The following is a 13,577-nucleotide window of genomic DNA, read 5'->3' as shown; positions in this document are numbered from 1 at the left end:
CCATAGTAACCTTATAAGGAGAGGCAGCTGTCAAATGAGGCAGGGAGGGGCCAGTTCAGGAGGCCAAGAGCAGCTGCTAAGTTTAGGGTGGTTTCTTCTCTCTTCTTAGAGACAACAGGTGGCTGGGCCCCAGTGCCCAGAAAAGAAAATGTCTTAGAGGCATTGGCATGAGGCTGGAGGAGGGAAAGGGAAGGAGGCACCTTGCTCAGGACATTGGGTCCTAAAGGGAGCAAGAAGAGGCCATGTCATTGCCAACCTTGGGCCTCCCAGAGCTTCCTCAGCCAATATTGCCCCAGACCTGCACTGGAGGGGTGGGAGAGAATGCTTCAAAGTCACACAGTCAGCCGAGCTGGTTTTTGTCCAAAATGGATTGAGAACCCACTGACCATCCCACTCAACCAAGAAGGGGTAACCAACTCTTTTTGTGTCTCTGACTCCCTACCTCTGAGTTCTAACTTTCAAACTAATATCCAAAGGAATGGTTATAGACTCACACTAGACTATGTCCTTTTCCTGTTTCAAACCTTTTCAAGCCTCCCAAGGTCTCAGGCCTCAGCCTGGCGTTGAAGGCGCTCCAGTTCCAGTATCAGAGGTTTCTAGCCCCTCCGTTCATGCCCCATCATGATTCTGGCAACCTCACCACTTCTGATCTTTTGCTTTTCCAGGCCTTTGCCCATCCATGCCCTCTGCTTAGCACACCTGCTCCTCCGTGTTCCCCTGACTCACCTCTGCCGATCTTCATAAACTCATTTTTATGCTCCTAGGCAGGGCTGCTCTGTATTTATCCTGTCTTCATGACTGGACTGTAAGTTCCACTAAGGCAGGGCCTAAGTAATAATACGATTACATTTCACTAAACTGTTTCCAAATAGTGTTCAAATCCACAAGTTCTGTGGGATGAGCATTAAATTCCATTTTACAGAAAGGGAAACCAAGGCCCAGGGAGCTGAAGCACAAAGCCCAAGATGACAGAGCAGGCCCTCTGCCCCAGGCTGTCTACTCCCTTCATACCCAGTGATCCCATGTTCTATATCTTTCCTCACAAATTCCTCCTTCTCCCTGAAGGGAATGCAGACAACTTTCCTGGTCCCTCAGGTTCCCCTGACGGCTCTCTCCCACCTCTAAACTCTGCCGCTATCCCTACACATACTCTCACTTGACTGTGAACTCCAAATGGGAGCGGGTTGTGTTTGTCAAAGTGCACCCAGAAAGCACAGCACAGCACCTGGCACGCTATAGGTGCTCAATAAACTTGCTGGGTTTAAATCTAGGCACACCCCTCAGGGGTCCGGGAGGTGGTTCATCTCTCTCCAAGCACTGTGGCCCAGCTTGGGCCTTCTCTGAACTCTGGCGCATTCTAGCCCCCGTTTGAGAGAAAGAAAACCCTTCCTGCCCAGGTCCTAATGAGACATGCATCCCAAGACTCACTCCCTCCTCCCTCTCTCCCTGGACTCCAGCTGCTGCAGGCCCTCCAAGAAAGGAAAGGCCCTGAGCCAGGCTATTTTGGTCTCTGGGGTGGGCACCCGCAGGCTAAGGTTACCCTGGTATGCTAAGGGCTCCCTGAGGCAAGACTATATAACCCCAGAGAGACTGCGGCAAGCTTGCTCTCTGCTACTTTCCAGCCTTGCCCCCAGGAATCTGAAGACATGGTAAGAATCCCCCCCCCCTGCCCAGATCCCTCAGACCTCAGAGCAGCTCAGCCTTTGAAAGAAGGTAGGTGGTGCCCAGTCCATCAAAAGGAAGAAAGAGGAGTTCTTCTTTCCTTGGTGTCACTAATGGGGTGCATACGATAATCCCGACACTCCTTTCACTGGAACCCAACCCCTCTCAAAGCATGCTCCATACCCTCCTGCTCCTATCTTTCTAAAACCCTCTGGGACCAAGCTGGCAAGGATTCCCATTCCCATGTGTGTGTAGTTTTTTTTTTTTAATCTTTATTGTTGAAAGTATGACAAATGTCACCTTTCCCCCCATTGATCCCTTCTGCCCCCCCCCCCCGCCACCTTCCCCACTCTCATTTTATAAATGAGAAAGTAGAGGTTCATACGGAATGAATGAGTGGATCAGGGTCATACAGGAAATCTGGGACTCAGAGGAGGCAGGCTCAGGACACTAAGATGAGGAAACTTCCCCTTGGGTAGGATGGAGGGATGGGACTCAAGGGCCACAGAGAGGAATTTGGGGGTGCAACTGAAATAGGAACCCAGAGCGAAGCAGTCACAAAGAGGAGGAAGCCTAGAGCCAGATGAGTTGCTTTACAAGGAGGGACTCAGAGAACCCTGAACCTAATCCATTGCCTCCAGAGAATAGTAGGATCTGGCCCATGGATGTCTTTGCCCAACCCTCACCCCCCAGGCACCCAAGAAGGCCAAGAGGAGGGCAGCAGCAGAGGGTGGGAGCTCCAATGTCTTCTCAATGTTCGACCAGACTCAGATCCAGGAGTTCAAGGAGGTGAGTGAAGGGGAGGGAGACTGAAGGCTGACCGAAGGCACCCTAGCTGCCCTCCCCCACCCTCCCACCCCGGAATGCGCACCTGTTTTAGTGGGAGGGGAAGGGTTTAGAATTCCTTGCTCCTCTCTCTTCTTGGCACGAAAGAGGACAGCTGGCTGGGAGCCACAATCTGATCCGCCTGGAGTAAAGATGCTAAGGCCTGGCCATGGGGGACCTAACCCCTCCCTGCCCTTGCCCTCCACAGGCCTTCACAGTCATTGACCAGAACCGTGATGGCATTATTGACAAGGAAGACCTGCGGGACACCTTCGCAGCCATGGGTGAGCCCCCCACCCAACCCCCTGAAAGACCCAAGACTACAGAGTCCTGGGAATTCAGCAGCCTTGGGGGCCAGCCCTGCTGACTCCACCTCAGTCTACCCAGATGAAAAATGGGTGGGATGACCTGAATTTATGAGAAATATCACCCTCTGGTCCCAGGACCCCACTCCAGCCCATGCTTCCCCTGCCCCCTTCCAGGGCGCCTCAATGTGAAGAATGAGGAGCTCGATGAAATGATGAAGGAAGCCAGTGGTCCCATCAACTTCACCGTCTTCCTGACTATGTTCGGAGAGAAGCTCAAAGGTGAATGAAGTGTCCTGGGTCTGAGCTCCCAGCTGCCCCCCCTCCCCCGAGCTTTCAGGGACAGATTTTTCAGGGACCCTTGTGCCCTCTGACTCCAGGTGCCGACCCCGAAGATGTGATCACTGGAGCCTTCAAGGTCCTGGACCCTGAAGGGAAGGGTGTTATCAAGAAGCAGTTGTAAGTGATCCCTCTAGCGGCTGGAAAGCCTCCTTACATTCCTGCCAAGGGTTAGGCATTGCCAGGGACAAGGGAGAAACGAAGACTGTGGTTAGGATTACATTTTCACATCACGTGTGGGGAGAAGGGCAAAAGCCTTTTGTGTTCGTGTTTGTGAGCTCCCAGGGAGGATTCTAGAGTAACCCTGGTTTCCAGGAGAAACTGGGAATAGCAACAAGGATGAGGTGGGAGTGGGAAGAACTTACAGGCCCCATCTCAACTCCCCTTATGTCACCTCTCTCCAGCCTGGAGGAGCTACTTACCACCCAATGTGACCGCTTCTCCCAGGAAGAGGTGAGTGGGGCTGGGGTCTGGGAAAGGCAGAGGGGTGGGGCAGGGGAGCTCAAGGAACCAGCAGGAAACCCGATCTGGCCATCTTTCCCAGATCAAGAACATGTGGGCGGCCTTCCCTCCCGACGTGACCGGCATGGTAGACTACAAGAATATCTGCTACGTCATCACGCATGGCGACGCCAAGGACCAGGAGTAGAGGGCCTTTGAGGCCTCCTCTAGCCAACCCTTCCTGACAGCTGACCCCACCCCGAGTCCTAATAAAATTGAGTTGGTCTTTGTTTCTTACCCGTCAGCGTGTCATTGTGAGGGCGCCGGCGGGGAGGGGGCTGAATCACTGCACAAGGCCAGTGCCCCACGAATGAATGAATGAATGAATGAATGAATGAAGGCCTGGGCCCTCTAAGCATGCCGTTTATTCCCACAGGGAAAGAGAAAGCGTGTGGCCTCAGGAAACTTAGCTTTGTTTTTTAATTTTTAAAAAGTATGATTTATTGATTTTTCTACAGAGAGGAAGGGAGAGGGATAGAGTAAAAAACATCGTTGAGAGAGAAACATCAATCAGCTGCCTCCTGTACACCCCCCACTAGGTATGTGCCCGCAGGCAAGGTACATGCCCTTGACTCGAATCAAACCTGGGACCCTTGAGTCCACAAGCTGACGCTCTATCCACTGAGCCAAACTGGCCAGGGCTGTTTTTTAATTTTTTTTAATATATTTTATTGATATTTTACAGAGAGGAAGGGAGAGGGAGAGAGTTAGAAACATCGATGAGAGAGAAACAGAAACATTGAACAGCTGCCTTCTGCACACCCCCCACTGGAGATGTGCCCTTGACCGGAATCCAACCTGGAACCCTTGAGTCCACAGGCTCTATCCACTGAGCCAAATCGGTTAGGGCTGTTTTTTAATTTTTAAATTGATCTTAGAGAGAAAATGACATCTATTTGTGAGAGAAACATGGAACATCGATCCATTGCCTCCCGAACGCACCCCGGCCGGGTCGGCAATCTGGGCCTTGTGCCCTGACCGGAGTCCAACCAGTGACCTTTCGGTGCACTTGACAACGGTCCACCAATGGAGCCACATGGTGAGGGCAGGAAGCGTCTTTATGGAGACACTGCTGGGCTGGAAGCTCCGGCTCCGGAGGGCGGAGGGCGGGCGGGGCGGGGCCAAAGGCGGGACTACGGCTCTGGGATCGGGAGAACCTGTTTGGCCGAGCCCCGTGCCAGGGCGGGCTCCGGGTCAGGCGCCGGGCAGCCCGGGGCCCGGGGGTTGGACCAGAGGCGGAGGAGGGCGGAGCTGAGTGAAGCGGCACCGGGCGGGGTCCTCAGAGGGCGTCCGACTGCTCGCCCGGGGCCTGGCTCTGCTGCACCTGCGCCTGCATCTTCTCCAGCATCTCCTGCATGCGGCGCAGCTGTGCGGGGCGAGATTGCAGGCGGTGGGCCGGGCGGCCAGAGGGGCTTCTTGGAGGAGCACTGGGGCTGTGGTCAGTGGGGAGGCGAGGCGCTTGCTCACCTCTTCGTCTTTCTCGCGGATCAGCTTCTCAGTCTCGGCCAGGGGCAGCATGGGCAGCATGGGCAGCGGGATCTCGGTGGTGCTCCGGCGGGAGAGCTTACTAGGGGGTGAGAAAAGGAATAGGAACCAAGGGCGGGACCGTGGTTGTGTGGGTCATGACCCCGAGGCCGGGCCTGGAAGGGGTCGGACTCTGGGAGGTGGGCTCTTGTCCTTGAGGTGAGGGCCGGAAGCAAGCTGGGTGGGGAAAGACTTTGGGGAAAGATCTGGAGGGTGAAGGCGGGGTCACGGAAGCACCTATGATCAGCACCGGCTCTCACCTGCGGCTGGCGCGATCGCGGGCCCCAGGCCGGGCCAGGCTCTGCAGGCAGCGGGCCCGGTAGCCCTCGTAGAGCAGATCGTGCGTCACCTCCTTCAGGTCCTGCAGATGCGTCTGCACCAGCATCCGTCGCAGGTTCAGGAAATCGCAGTGATGTGGGTTCTCCACTGGGAGACAGACCGCAGCATCAGGAAGCTTCCAGTCCAGGCCCACCCTCTGGGTAAGGTCTTCCAGAAATCCTACCCCTCTGCAGGGGAGGGTCCACGCTCTGCAGCTCAAAGACCTCTCATTGGGCTCCTAGGACCTCCAAGACCAGAGCTCACCCACCATCGCCTGTTGGGTGCGGTTGACTTGGAGGTGGCCTGGGCGCCTCTGGCCTCAGAACGCATGCGCAGCCTTACTCACCCTCCACGGTGCCCCAAGAGTAGCAGCGACCCCTCACTGGTCGGGAGCCGATGTCCCTCACTACCTCGCATGAACCCACAACTGCGAAAGGGATGCTTTCCTACAGGGCAGGAATCAGGGATCACCACTGGCCCCTCCAGGGCAGAAACTTCTTTCTCGGCTTCCACCTCCACCTCTGCCTCCCCTGCTTCTCTGCCCCTTCCTCCTTTGCCTCTGCACCTTCATCTGTGCATCCTGCCGCTTGAAGTCTTCATCTTCATCTGAGTCACAATCAGGGAACTGGTAGATGTTGATTTCCTCCTCCTTCAACTGGTCCCGAATCTCAGAGGAAACAGACGCAGAGACAGTGAGAATCACAGAGGCTGTGAACAACAGATATTGCATGGCCCAGCCGGTTTGGCTCAGTGACAAGGGCACGTACCTAGGTTGCAGCGCGTGCAGAAGGCAACCAATTAATGTTTCTCTGTCTCTCCCCCTCCCATGCTAAAAGTCAATGGGAAAATATCCTCAAGTGAGGATTAACAAAACAAAACAAACAAACAAAAAGTGCTTAGATACAGACACTGGGTGGTCAAGACAGGAAAGACAGATGGTGAGAAATGAACTGAAAATGCAGCCCTGGGCTGTGTGGCTCAGTAGGTTGGGCATCATCCTGGGCACCGAAAGGCTGCAGGATTGATTCCTGGTCAGAGCATATGCCCAGGTTTCAGGTTCTGTCCCTGGTCAGGGTGTATGGAAGAGGCAATTCATGTTTCTCATGCCAATGTTTCTCTCCCTCCCCCTTCTCTCTCTAAAATCAATAAAAAAGAAAAGAGCTCTAGCCAGTTGGGCTCAGTGGATAGAGTGTTGGCCCTCAGACTGAAGGGTCCCAGGTTCAATTCTGGTCAAGGGCACATACGTCATTTGTAGGCTCAGTCCCTTGCCCTGGCAGGGGACTGTGTGGGAGGCAACCAATTGATGTGCCTCTCTCACATGGGTGTTTCTCTGTGTGTCTCTCCCTGTTTCTTCCACTCTCTAAAAATCAATGGAGCCCAAGTGTCAGCCTGAAAACTGAAAAGTCCCAGGTTCGATTCCGGTCAAAGGCACAAGTCCAGATTGTGGGCTCGATCCCCAGTTGGGGGGGCTTGTAGGAGGCAGCCGATCAATTATTCTCTCTCATCATGATGTTTCTATCTCCCCCCTCCTTCCTCTATGAAATCAATAAAAATAAATTTTAAAAAACACACAAATCTCACACAAGGGAGGGGCATCACTGAATTTAATTTAAAAATTAAATTAAATAAAAATCAATGGAAAAAATATCCACGGGTGAGGATTAACAAAAAACCAACAAAAGAAACGAACATTTTCTCAGAGAAAATGAGAGTCATAGGGTAAAAAGACTGGGGCAAAGACACCCGAACAGCCAGGACAGAGTCCTGGAAAGAGTCTAAGATGAGGCAGATACCAAAATACCAGGAGAGAGAAAGATAAGCAGAAGCAGTGGGAGAGGGCTCTGAAGACACTGGAGAGTGGGAGCCATCAGGGGTCACCATGTCTATGTTCCTACCCTCACACAGGCCAAGCATCCAGCCCAGGGATTCCATTCTGAGCTTACTCCCTGCCTTCCTCAGAAACTTTCTCTAATAGCATTACCCACCATGCTCCAAGAAGTCTACCCCAAGATCAAAGGAGTCAAAGCTGAGTTCATGTTTGATCATGACTTTTGGCTTCATGTGGGGCCAAAGGGCAGACGTCACCACACCCACCTTCTGCTTGAGAGCCTGGGTTTCTCTAGGCATCAGGGCGTCTGCTTTGCCGATGACTGGGATGATGTTGACCTTCTCGTGCACCGCCCGGAGGAAGGCCACATCTAGGGGCCGGAGCCTGCACCAAGGGTTGGGCAGGGCTTGGTCTCAGGATATAGAGTCACCTCCCAAGCCCTCCCCAAATGCCCAACCCCCAGGGCAACCCCCAGACCCGCGGCCGAAGGGTGAGATGAAGTAGAGGCAGCAGTGGACACGGGAATCCTGAATGTTCTTCCGGTTCAGGCCACTCTCATCCCTCAGGTACTGCTCAAATTGCTCCTCGATGAAACGCACCACAGGCAGCCAGCTGGGATGTGGGAGAGGAGAGAGTGTGTGTGGGCGATCCGGGATCACATGGCAGGGAAGGGGGCAAGACTAGTCAGACTGTGGGGGTGGGAAGTAGCTTCTTTGTCTCCAGCCAAAGAAATCAGGGAACTGGCAGGGTCCTAAGTGAGATGTCGGGAAGCACGGGGTACTTTGGGGCATGCAGCCACCAGAAATGCCCCCCACCTTTCAGTTGGGATGGTTGGAGGCCAGGGCAGACCAGCCCTGTTACTGGCCACTCCATTTCCACCAAGTAGCCAGCCATATTGAGAGATTGCCCCTCATTCCCTCCCCCACTCCTCACCAGTCTGAGCAATCCACCGAGTCCCCAAAGCCAGGTGTGTCCACCAAGGTCAGCTTCACCTTAATACCGCCCTCCTCGATCTCCACGCCCCGGCGCTCAATCGTCAGGGTCTGTGTCAAGCGAGCTGTGGGTACGAGGAAGAGATCGGGGAACTTGGTAGGGGTCTCAGGCAGGACTAGTTTCCTTTCTCAGTATCACAATTGGCCCATCTATTTTTTTAGGGAAAGAAGCAATAAGCTGCCTGAGTCCCCCAGAAAGTCATGGGGGACACAGATGGAAAGGAAGACGCAGATGGAAAGGCAGACAGTGAGGCGTGGGAATGTAGGAGGGGGTAGAATACCTGGAGAGGATGGGGAGGGTCTTACCACTGGCCTCTGGCAGCTGCCGATCCTCATAGAGGTTGGTGAGAAACAGGCTGTTGATGAGGGTGGACTTCCCCAGGCCTGACTCCCCTGTAGGCAGGATAGGCCCAGGTGGTCAGGTCAGAGGACTGCCAGGGTCTCTTGAGGACCCGCCCCCTCCGAAACCCCCAGACCTGCCACCATGAGCGTGAAGTCAAACCCCTTCTTGATGGACTTGCGGTGCAGCTGGTTGGGAAGGGCTGCGAAACCCACATACTCCTTGTCCTGTTGGGGGGTGGGGGGGGAGGTGTTACAATATAAGGCTGCTGGGAGCAGCAGACAGGGCACCAATATAACCTGATCTCCAGGGCTAGAGTCAGCCTCCTGTGGGGTGACCTGGGCCTGGCTGCCCTTGCAGTTGAGGCCGAGGGACCTGGATTCTTAGGCAGAAGCACTCACCATGGCCCCGTAGCTGCTGCTGTACCTGCTGTCTCTCCCCACTTCCTCTAGTTGGGCAGGAAGTTGAGTGCAGCAAATGAGGGGGCGGGCAATGTAGGAAGCTGAGATGCTTAACTGGCCCAGAGAGGCGGGGAAGTGAAGACCAAGAACACCTGGGGTCCTCACCATCTGGGTCCCTTTGCCCATCATCCCTACAGGAAGCTTGAACCCCTCTGTTCTTTGCACACCTTTCCCCCAAGTCCCATTGTCTGGTGCATCTCCCTGGTGGGAGGTGGAGTGCAGGCAGAGAGGAAGGAAGCAGGTTGGTCTGTCTAGCACTGAGATGAAAGCTTTGACAGGGTTGGTTAAAAAAAAAAAAAAAAAAAAAAATCGTAGGTCAAAGCGATAAAACCCATAAAAGGATTGGAGGTGGGAGGGGCCATCATTTTTTCTCACCAACTCATACAATGGGTTTTTTTTTTCTTTAAATGCAATGGATTCTTAAAAAGACTACAGGTCATTGCACAACTGCCAGAGAGGCCTTCCTGGCGGAGGCATCCTCCGCTTGAGACTCTTCCAGGGCTCCCCAGTGATCTCAGAATCAAGTCAGGTTCTGACCCGCAGCCACAGCCTTCCCCATCTGGCCTCATCATACCATTACTCACTCTCCCTTAGCAAGTGCCCACATCCTCGACTCTGCCCATTCTGACCTTTTCCTTTCTGTGCATCAGGTGAACTCGTCATCCTTCAAGGATTTGATTAAAAGGGCTCTTCCTCCTCTGAAATCTTCCTCAATTACCCTGGGCAGAGTCATTTTCCCTCCTCTGGACTTCCCAGACCTTTCACAGGGCCCTCCAATGACCACATTTGCTTACCTGGATGTCTCTTCTATTCATGGCTGAGCTTTTTAAGGACAGGGACCATGTTTTCCTAATTTCTATATCCTCAGGGACTGGCACAAAGAAAGTGCCAATAAAACTCAGAAAGAGCCCTAACCAGTTTGGTTCAGTGGATAGAGCATCGGCCTGTGGACTCAGGGGTCTGGGTTTGATTCTGGTCAAGGACATATACCTTAGGTTGCAGGCATATCCCCAGTAGGGGGTGTGTAGGAGGCAGCTGATTGATGTTTCTCTCCCATCGATGTTTCTAACTCTCCCTCTCTCTTCCTCTCTGTAAAAAATCAATACATTTTTTAAAAACTCAGAAAGAATTTCTTCTATGTGACCTTAGGCAAGTCATTTGGCTACTCTGAACTCCATTTTCCTGATGTAAAATGAAATACACACATTTCCACTTTGTTGTCAGGACTCAGTGGTTTCAGATGGCATGAATTTTGGAGTCAATCAGTTATATATCAATTGATCTTAGCATTTATGAACTGAGTGACTTCTCTGAGCCTTTTTAAAAAAATTATTTTATTTGTTTTAAAAATATATCTTTATTGATTTCAGAGAGGAAAGGAGAGGGAGATAGAAACATCAATGATGAGAATCATTGATTGGCTACCTCCTGCACACCACTTCCTGGGGCCTGAGCCAGCAACCCACCCATGTGCCCTTGACCGGAATTAAACCAAGGACTCTTCAGTCCACAGGCCTACACTCTATCTACTGACCCAGACCAGGTAGGGTCCTGAGCCTTTTTTTTTTAAGATTTTTTTTTTCTTTCAGTTTTTTTTTTTTTTTAAAGACTTTTGGAATGGAGAGAGAAGAGAGTGAAACATCCATGTGAAACATTGATCAACCTCCCCTCCCCCTATCAAGCCAGAAATCCAAAACCTGGGCATGTGCCCTGACCTGGAATTGAACCAGCAACCTTTAAGTATACAGGAGGATGCTCAACCAACTAAGCCACACAGACCAGGGCTTCTATGAGCCTTTGAAGCTAGTCTCCTTGCCTTGGCCAGGAAGACAAAGTGGGTTCTTGTAGATTAGGGCCTGCACACTGAAGGATTGTGGGTTGGATTCCCAGGCAAGGGAAGGCATGTTTGGGCTCTCCACCCCCTGGACAGGGCATGTTGGGAAGGTAGCCAGTCCATGGTCTCTCTCACATCGATGTTTTGCTTTCCCGCCATCCTTCCTTCCCTTCTATTTTCTCTGAAAAAGCAATGGGAAAAATATCCTCAGGTGAGGATTAACAACAACAATAAAAAAGCAAGCAGTAAAAAAAGCTAGCCCAGCCAGCATGGCTCAGTGGTTGAGGGTCCACCTAGGAACCAGGAGGTCATGGTTCGATTACCAGTCCAGGCGTACGCCTGTTTGCTGGCTGGATCCGTCATTGATATCTCTCTCTCTCTCTCTCTCTCTCTCTCTCTCTCTCTCTCTCTCTCTCTCTCTCTCTCTCTCTCTCTCTCTTTCTCTCTCTCTTTCTGAAATCAATAAAAATATATTTTAAAAAATAAAAAAACTAGTCTCCTTAGTATGCTTTATAAGGGCTTGCTTGATCTGGATCCTGTCCATTTTCTTTCTATACTTGTGGCTTTATTATGTCCCTTTTAACCCATGTTATGGACTGACTTGTGTTTCTCAAAAATCCATGTGTGGAACCCTTACCCACAAAGTGACTCTATTTGGAGACAGGGCCTTTGAGGAGGTAATTAAGGTGAAAGGAGGTGATAGTGTGGGGCCTGATCTGGTAGGTCTGGGGCCATAAGAAGAGATGCCACTGATGTCTCTGCACAGGAAGGACATGTAAGGACACAGTGAGGAGACGGCTATCCTCAAGGAGAGAGGCCTCACCAGAAACCAGCCCTACTGGCACCTTGAATTTGGACTTCCAATCTCTAGAACTCTGAGGAAATAAATGTCTAGTTAAGATTGTGGCATTCTGTTACCGAAACCTGAGCAGATTAATACAGCCTATAGCTTAATCCTTTCTCCTCTTCACTCTAATGAGTTTAATGTGGAATTTTTGTATTTGTATAAATTTTGAAATATATGTACAATTTTTTTATTTTATTACTGATTTGAGAGAAAGGGAGAGAAAGAGAAATAGAAAGAAACATTGATGTGAGATAGAAACATCTATCAGTTGCTTCCTGCACACACCCCAACCCACAACCTGGGTAAATGCCCAGATGGGGAATCAAATTCTCCTTTTGGTGTACAGAATGATGCTCCAACCGAGCCACACTAGCCAGGGCTAGTATACAGGATATGTTTATACAAATGGTTTTATATATATGAATATATAACATCAAGATGAGAAAGAATCATTGATTGGCTGCCTCCTGCACGCTCCCCACTGGGGATCGAGCCCACAACCTTGGCATGTGCCCTGACTGGGAATTGAACCCCAATCTCCTGGTTCATAGGTTGATGTTCAACCACTGAGCCAGGCCCTGGCTGGGCAATTCAGCACTATTTTTAAGATCTATCCATGTTGCCACGTGTATATCTTATTGTTATTTCAACTTCATTTCTAGTCCTGTTCCCTTCATGTAACCTTGGGAAAAATCGCCGAGTCCTACTTTCCTCATCTATCAAATGGGATTGGAAGCTCCCACCGCACTGAAGTCACAGAAGTTGTGCAAACTTCATATGATTATGGAGACATTAAGAGTGTTATTTTACTAGTTGTGTGACCATGGGCATTTTACTTTAACCTCTCTGTGACTTTGTTTCTTTTTCTATTTTTTTCCTTTTTTTGAAGATAGTATAGCAAAGATGGAGATTTATTGAAGAACAAGTAACAGACTCCCAAGTGGGTAGGGGGAAAGCATCCCCTGACTTAGTTTATCTGTTAAATGGCACCATCAATAAATTCTACCTGACAGGGTCATGATGATTATATGATCTAATACACAAAAAGCTGTCAGTACCGTGCCTGGCTGATGAGAGGAGCTCGCACAGAATGCTAGTGCTGTTGTGAAATGAGCTGGGGTAACAGTGCCACCAGTTCAAATCCAGTGAGTTCTTGTAGGTTAGTTGCTGAGGATCCAAACCGAGTGAATCAGTCAGGGTTACTCCGGTCCTCTGGGGAGACAGAAATAGCCAAAAGTGTGACAGCATCGATGCTAAAGTAGTGTAAGAGGGGATAAACAGTCCTTCCAGAAGCCAAGGGAAGGGACAGTGCTCCTCCCCCTTCACCACAGCCCTTCCTCCTCGCTCATCAGGCTGAGCACACCATGGTCAGTTAAAACTGACCGCCCCCCATCCTTGCTCTCCACAGGATACATCCCACTGCTGTCCAAGTGCTTCCTAACGATCAGAAAAACTAGTCCCTTCTTTCTCTACCCTTTTGCTCCTGCCCTAGGTTCAGACTCTGATGAGCTCTTCCCTGAGTTATTCAGCAGCTTTTAAGACAATAACATGGGCCTGACTGGCGTGGCTCAGTGGTTGAGTGTCAACCTATGAACCACGAGGTCACGGTTCAAATCCCAGTCAGGGCACATACCTGGATTGCGGGCTCAATCCCCAATGTGAGGTGTGCAGGAGGGAGCTGATCAATGATTCTCTCTCATCATAGATGTTTCTATCTCTCCCTCTCCCTTTCTATCTGAAATCAATAAACGTATTAAGAATAACATGTAAAATAAACATGTATATTCATTTATTATATAAC

General features: G+C 51.0%; 2 protein-coding genes across 8 annotated transcripts; one reads left to right on the top strand and one right to left on the bottom strand.

The window, feature by feature from the left end:
* Positions 1 to 1,500: 1,500 nt before the first annotated feature.
* On the top strand, positions 1,501 to 3,869 carry MYLPF (myosin light chain, phosphorylatable, fast skeletal muscle). The gene is made up of 7 exons (XM_036412769.2): positions 1,501 to 1,649; positions 2,356 to 2,451; positions 2,696 to 2,771; positions 2,970 to 3,074; positions 3,173 to 3,251; positions 3,536 to 3,584; positions 3,676 to 3,869. The coding sequence occupies exons 1-7, from the start codon at positions 1,647 to 1,649 to the stop codon at positions 3,778 to 3,780; spliced, it is 513 nt and encodes a 170-aa protein (XP_036268662.1). The 5' UTR covers positions 1,501 to 1,646; the 3' UTR covers positions 3,781 to 3,869.
* Positions 3,870 to 4,457: 588 nt separating this feature from the next.
* Positions 4,458 to 13,412, bottom strand: SEPTIN1 (septin 1). 7 transcript variants are annotated; one of them, XM_036412760.2, is made up of 11 exons: positions 9,890 to 10,005; positions 8,771 to 8,861; positions 8,601 to 8,687; positions 8,236 to 8,359; positions 7,780 to 7,914; positions 7,569 to 7,686; positions 6,040 to 6,141; positions 5,821 to 5,920; positions 5,417 to 5,582; positions 5,100 to 5,199; positions 4,458 to 4,998 (listed from the first exon to the last, which is right to left on the bottom strand). In XM_036412760.2, exons 1-11 carry the CDS (start codon positions 9,908 to 9,910, stop codon positions 4,912 to 4,914), a joined length of 1,131 nt encoding a protein of 376 aa, XP_036268653.1. In that variant the 5' UTR covers positions 9,911 to 10,005; the 3' UTR covers positions 4,458 to 4,911. The 7 variants fall into 7 exon arrangements, with proteins under 7 accessions (XP_036268653.1, XP_036268656.1, XP_036268651.1 ...); XM_036412763.2 differs by having other exon boundaries at positions 8,797 to 8,861; positions 9,890 to 10,002; XM_036412758.2 differs by lacking the exon at positions 9,890 to 10,005 and adding an exon at positions 9,263 to 9,367.
* Between the last annotated feature and the right edge of the window lie 165 nt (positions 13,413 to 13,577).

The sequence above is a fragment of the Pipistrellus kuhlii genome, unplaced genomic scaffold (genome assembly GCF_014108245.1).
Source record: "Pipistrellus kuhlii isolate mPipKuh1 unplaced genomic scaffold, mPipKuh1.p scaffold_m20_p_48, whole genome shotgun sequence".
NCBI lineage: Eukaryota > Metazoa > Chordata > Mammalia > Chiroptera > Vespertilionidae > Pipistrellus > Pipistrellus kuhlii.
Note: the sequence above shows the minus strand (reverse complement) of the source record. Positions and strands in the feature narration are given on the sequence as shown.